This window comes from Guillardia theta (genome assembly GCF_000315625.1).
Source record: "Guillardia theta CCMP2712 unplaced genomic scaffold GUITHscaffold_81, whole genome shotgun sequence".
NCBI classification, from domain to species: domain Eukaryota; class Cryptophyceae; order Pyrenomonadales; family Geminigeraceae; genus Guillardia; species Guillardia theta.
Window position 1 is genome coordinate 92,900 of NW_005434593.1, and position 5,996 is coordinate 98,895.

Consider the following 5,996-nt stretch of genomic DNA (forward strand, 5'->3'; position numbering starts at 1 on the left):
GGACAAGAATGCCCATCCCCTTCCACTCCCTCCCCCAAACTTAAACTATAAATACAGAGGGAGAGGGGCTCCTTCCCCTTTCCTGCAGGAGCAGGAGCAGGAGGAGGAGCAGCACCAGCAGGAGGATGAAGATGAGAGCTCCAGTTGATGAAGGTGGTGATGGCAATAGCGAAACAAGAGAGGGTCACTGTATCCAGTTTCAACTTATTGGGGTTGCCGTGCCACCTACCTCTACCATTTTGTTACCAGAACCAGAACTAGATGCACTTGCGGAGGAGGCGGTCAGGGAGGGGTTGGGTATCAATTTGGTAGTTGTCCTGGGCCAAGTAGAGAGAGAGAGAGAGAGAGAGAGGAGGAGGAAGAGAAGGAGGAGGAGGAGGAGTGGGGGGGGGGAGGGGAACAGGAATTGGAACGCAGAGACTAACAGAGACGGCAGAGGAAGTGATTGTATCGGTCATCGACGATCACATCACAGGACAGTCTCCCTCAGAGTGACAAGGAGAGCAGAGAGCAGGGGAGACCTGCCGATATTTTCCTTCCATTTGTACCATTAGATCAGCTTCATTGTGGGTAACACAGAAGAGCTTTTTAAGATCTGGAAGACACATGGCACACCGTCCGAAGGAAAGGATGTGCTTAACGATTCTGTAAAGAAATTCGAATGTGATGAGAGTGAGAAGCCCTGGGTTTGTAGCTCGTGAGATAACAACCGATAACAAGAGGCTTGTCATCTGCTTCTCCTCCTTGTTCGTGAGATCTTGTGACTGAGGTGCAAGGTTTCTCGCCTCGCCTCGAATCTCATCGTTCCTCCTCTGATCCTCGTACCTATGTCGTTACCACTCTCTCTCTCTCTCTGCTCTTCCTCCTGCCCCCTGCCCCCTGCTCCTGCTCCTGCTCCTGCTCGGAGTACTCCTGCTCATCCAATCTCTTTTAGTCCAACCCGCAACCCCCACCCCTTCTTTCCCCCACAAAGGTACCCCACCTCTATTGGTTTAAATAAAGGGGAGGGGTCATGATTTTATAATTCTTAAAATATTTATTGATTCTCCGTACCGAAAAGGGACGACAATTGTACCTCAATATTATAAACATGTACTGATGTTTGGGATGGTTTACTGATTTTTATGGTACACTTTCTTGGGAAAATGTTTTAAATTTAAATTTTCAGAAAATAAGTTATAACAATGCACCCTGGACCATGCCGAAGGATGCCGGGTCAGGGTCGTTAGAGAAAGTCGCTGAAGAGGGGAGAGGAGAGGAGAGGAGGGAAGAAGAGGATGATGCTGAGGAGGACGAGGAGCAACAGTAGAAGGAGGATCAGAGTGGAAGAGAAGATGCATGGCTGATGACATATAGGGACGAGGAGATCATGTATGTGGGAGAAAGGGGCGTTGGTGCGGAAACGACCTCGCAAACTTATGCAAGAGCGGAGGGAGATGGTATGAGATCATCTGATGAGAGGTAGATCCGAATTAATGAGCATGCGTGCAATTGTAGTAGTATGGCAAAGGGACAGGGTATCAGAAAATGTCCTTAGCAACGAAGGATTTGTGATGATTTTGAGATTTTGAGGGAGGGGAGGGCGGAGAGGGTGAGGAAGAGGAAGACTTCTGGTGATGAACTACAGATCAAAGGTCCAGACACGTCTGATCTCAACTGACCCCACCTGTCGCCATCTCTCCATGTTCCTCACTATCGTCTCAGGAAGGTGATGCCCCAGTGAGGTTGGTGGACAGTCACGAGGAAACATGTCGGAGAGTGTCGCAGCAGAAGTCCCGACAGAGAGCAAAGAGCAGAGGAGCTCGAGCGTCGAGATGTCTCCGGTCAAGGGGCTGGAGGATGCAGTGCGTGCGGGCTCGCCGGTGTCAGAGGATAAGAAACTGTCGTCGCACAAACGAAGTCTGAGCTGGGGAGGGGCCTTCAGCCGCTCCTTGTTCGGTCTGCGGAGTAAGAGCAAGGGCGATGAGTTCAAGGAGAACGAGGGGGAGCAGAACGGAGTCGCTGTCGTTCCCGAGCCCATCGGGGAGCAGGAGGCGACGCAAGAGGACGGGCAGGAGTCACCCATGAAGCCTTCGCGCCTGCAGTTCGGGTGGAGCAAGAAGACTATGTCACCGGAGAAGAAGCCCGAGGCTCCTGCTGAGCGACATCCTCCCCATCCCCTCACACCCATAGAGCACAAGCCTGGCGCTGCTTTGTCGCACGAGCCGCTGGTGCAGCTGCTCAAGGACGTGGAGGGCATCGAGGCGCTGGTGCCGCGCAAGCAGGGAAAGCTGCTGGAGACGCTCAAGGCGTCGGAGAAGAAGCTGCGAGAGCTGGAAGCGGCTCTGCTGGACCCTCACGAAACCTCGAGGAAGCTTCGCTCCTCCCTTGACGTGCTCAAGGCGGCGGTGCAGGCGGCGGAGGACAAGAACGGAAAGATCAGCCGCCTCGGCCTCGTCATGCTGCAGCGACTTGCAGTTCTTGACGCCATCGACCCTCCTTACTTCGCCGCTGTCGGCATGGTGCTTCGCAAGTGCTCTGAAGTCGCAGAGGAAGCAATCCAACTCCGCGTGGTCCAGTTCATCTCGAGCGCCATGCAGAGCGAACGGTTCGCGATCCAGATCGGACCTGCTCTCTTCATGCTTGAGGCGCTCTTGTCTATCCATGGCGGTCGCTTTCCCGCGGCATCGCAGGCGGCGGCGGCGGCTCTGCGGCAGGTGACGGAGGCGTCCATCGACCTCCTGCACAAGTTTGACCTGGAGAGAATCGAGAGGTGAGGGAGGAGGGCGAGAGGGGAAGGGGAGGAGGAGGGAGGGGGTGGGAAGCAGGGAAGGGAGCAGGGGGAGGAGACGAGGATGGAAAGGTGACGTGCGACTGCAGTCAGAGGAAGCAGCAGCTCTCCTTCGACTCTCGGGCGAGCGAGGACGAGGAGGTCCATGAGATCTCAGAGGTGAAGGAGGAGTCGCCGAGCGCCAGCCCAAGCTACGTGAGCAAGAAGAGCTTACCTCAGGCAGCGGAATGCTGCGCTCAAGTGCTGAAGGAGCTCCTCCTCCTCATCAACGGGGAATCCTCGCAGAGAGTCAGGAGCCGAGCCTCCCTGTCCTCTCAGATCCTTGCGATGGACATCTTGGACTCGCTGTTCCGCAAGCACCCGTCAGTGTTCATGAGGTGGGAGAGGAGGAGGAGGAGGAGGAGTGGCTGATTTGGTGCAGGTATGCTCCTCTCTTGAAGCTCGTTGAGGACGACCTCCTCTCCATCATCATCGCACAGCTGCAGGTAACGAATCTGACCCCCGTCCTACTCCCTTGCATTTCTTCCCTCCCCCCGTTCCTCCCTCCCTCCCTCCCTCCCTCCTTCCCTCCCTCCTCTCCTTCTCTTCCTGCTATGGAGGAAGCAGCGGTTTTCTGACATCTCGCAGCGCTTGGCGTCTGGCGGCGTCAAGTTGCAGATAGGAGCAAGGGAGGCGAGGGAGGACTACGCGCAGAGGATGCTCCAGGTCTGCTGCCCAGCTGCCGCCCACGTGGCTCATGTCAAAGTTTCTCAGGTTGTCAAACTTTTCCGACTCTCTTCAGGGATCGTCAGCAACGTCTTTGCAACTTCTCTTCACGAAGAATTCCTCGAAACCTTGTGAGCAGACGGACTGAACCCTACCCACCCACTTCACTAGTTCCTACCCACCCACTTCACTAGTTCCTACCCACCCACCTCACTAGTTTGTGTCCCTCTGTAGGCCCCTCTTCTCTCCTGTCCTGCATCTCTCCTCCTTTTCCTCTTCTACCTGTTCTCCTTCCCTTGCTGCTGCTGCTGCTGCTGCTGCTGCTGCCCTCGCTCTCCCCCTTCCTCTCCTGTGCTCTCTTCTCATCCCTCGCCTGCTCCCCCCTACCATCCTTCCGTCCTCACTTCTCCTCCAGCTCTGTCGAGGAGGGTCTCGGCTCCTTCCTCCTCCCCAACATCGCCAACGTCTTGTCGCTCTTCTCCTATCTGGCGCAGGTGAAGGCCGTCGAGCGAGGCTCTAGAGTTCGCGCTGACAGCTGGTCAGAACGCTTCCCAGCAGTGGGTCAAACTCATCGCGCTGGAGTGTCTGCTGGAGTACACGTCCTGTCCGAGCTTCTCTCGGCGACTGAAATATGCCTTCACTGTGTGCCGAGGACGAGGATCTGTGGTGAGAGATGGAGCGAGAGTGAGGGGGGGGGGGGAGGAGGAGGAGTGAGCAAAAGCTGCGGCAGGACGACCAGGACAACGTCATCGTCGGGATCATCCGGATCTTCGATGACATCGTCAAAACTTTCCTCGAGAGCAGAACGGGAGAGCAGCAACATGCGAGGAAGATCGCGGGAAAGGGGGAGGCAGGAAAGGGAGCAGCTGCTACCGCTGCAGCAGGGACAGGAGGAGGAGGAGGAGGAGGAGGAGGAGGAGGAGGAGGAACAGCAGCAGCAGCAGCAGCAGGATCAATGGAGCTCAAAGGCAGTTTTATCTTGGAACCAGCGGCTCCTTACACTAGACTTCTCGATGCTCAGGTGATGAGACTCGAAATCTTCCAGCTGGCATTCAATCATCTCCATCATCATCATCATCATCGTCATCATCTCCATCATCATCATCATCATCATCATCATCATCTCCATCACCATCACAACCACCACCACCACCTCCTCCTCCTCCTTCTCCACCGTCTCCTTCTCACTTACTCCAGGTCGGCGAGCCTTCGCTCCCTCCCAACGTCGATGAGGTGGTTGCGGAGATGTCGATGCTGTGCGGGTCCAACATCTCTCACGCCCTCGCCTCCCTCTGCGGGATCTCCCCCGTCCTCCTCCTCGACCTCTCCGACCCCTCCAACCTCCCGCAACTCGCCCCCCAGCCCAACTTCAACTCCTCCCTCCTCGAGCAGAACTCTGAGGTGAGGCTACAAGCTGGAGAGACTGCGGTGGGGGAAGACGAAGGAGAGTAGAGCAGACGTTGAGAGGGGAGGTAGAGGAGGAGGAGGGAGCAGGAGGAGGAGCTGTGAGGGAGAGGAAAAGGAAGCGAGGGAGGAGACGAAGAGGCAGGGAGTAGAGCAGGAGGAGGATGGAGGGAGAGGGGGAAGGGGGTGGGAGGAGGAGGAGAAGAAGAAGAGTAGCAGGATGTAATGGTGTGAGCAGGTATGCTGGCACATCGTCGAGGGTTGTGCGAGCTCGCTGAACTCGATCTCGAGGATGGTCCTGCTCTGTGTCCGACATCCCTCACTGCTTCGCCGCATGCTCTCAGCTCACTGCGCCCTCACCCAGACTGCTGCTGTCCTGCAGATGGTCCAGGCCAGAGATCTCTGCTTCAGGTGAGCCATGTCCTGATTCCTTCGTAGCTGACCTCCTCCTCCTCCTCTCCCTCTCCCTCCCCTCCCTTCACTTCCAGTACACTCTGCGACATCGCTGCTCCTCAGCCCTACCAGAGTCGCATCCTCGTGTCTCCTCAAGGGAAGCCCCCGGCTACTCCCGCGAGTGAGGGCGACGGCAGCCATGCGAGCAAGTCGAAGGAGGAGGAGCATGGAGGAGAGACGACGGAGACAGTCGTGAGGGAGGAGGAGATGGCTGAGGAACGTGTCCTTGCCATCGAATCTCTCCTCCTCCTCGTCTTTGAGCTCGCAAGCTCTCTTCACGAGTCCTGGGGCAAAATCCTTCCTGTCTTCCAGTACCTCCAGACAGAAATTTCAGGTCCCTTCCTCCTTCTCCCCCCCTCTCTCTCCCAGCCCTCCCTCTGCTCCTCCTCCTCCTCCTCTTCGTCGTCGTCGTCGTCGTCCTCCTCCTCCTCCTCCACCACCACCTCCGCCGGGGGGTCGTCGGCGGTGGTAGTGGGGGGAGGGGAGGGGGGCGGCGCCTCGCTCAACCAGGAGGATGATGGAGGGTGGGGAGGGGCGGGGGTGACGAAGATGTAGGAGGATGGAGACTGAGGCTGACGTGGTGGAGGGGGATGGGGGAGTCTGCGGTGGCGCAAGACGTGCTGCCAGACGCGTGAGCATGACGTACAGCGAGAGGGAGGGAGGG

General features: G+C 57.1%; 2 protein-coding genes across 2 annotated transcripts in view; both read left to right on the forward strand.

Moving 5' to 3' along the window:
* GUITHDRAFT_115085 (hypothetical protein) overlaps positions 1 to 148 on the forward strand; it is a gene marked incomplete at both ends in the record, with an annotated part of 3,518 nt that extends 3,370 nt beyond the window's left edge. The window contains one exon of the mRNA XM_005825680.1: positions 89 to 148. Within this exon, the coding sequence (XP_005825737.1) occupies positions 89 to 148 (60 nt within the window). The remainder of the gene's footprint in view (positions 1 to 88) is intronic.
* Positions 149 to 1,748: 1,600 nt separating this feature from the next.
* GUITHDRAFT_115086 (hypothetical protein) lies at positions 1,749 to 4,927 on the forward strand (the record flags this gene model as incomplete). The annotated part of the gene is made up of 9 exons (XM_005825681.1): positions 1,749 to 2,752; positions 2,860 to 3,147; positions 3,192 to 3,255; positions 3,398 to 3,475; positions 3,524 to 3,606; positions 3,891 to 3,969; positions 4,019 to 4,141; positions 4,206 to 4,496; positions 4,673 to 4,927. 9 exons carry the CDS (start codon positions 1,749 to 1,751, stop codon positions 4,925 to 4,927), a joined length of 2,265 nt encoding a protein of 754 aa, XP_005825738.1.
* Between the last annotated feature and the right edge of the window lie 1,069 nt (positions 4,928 to 5,996).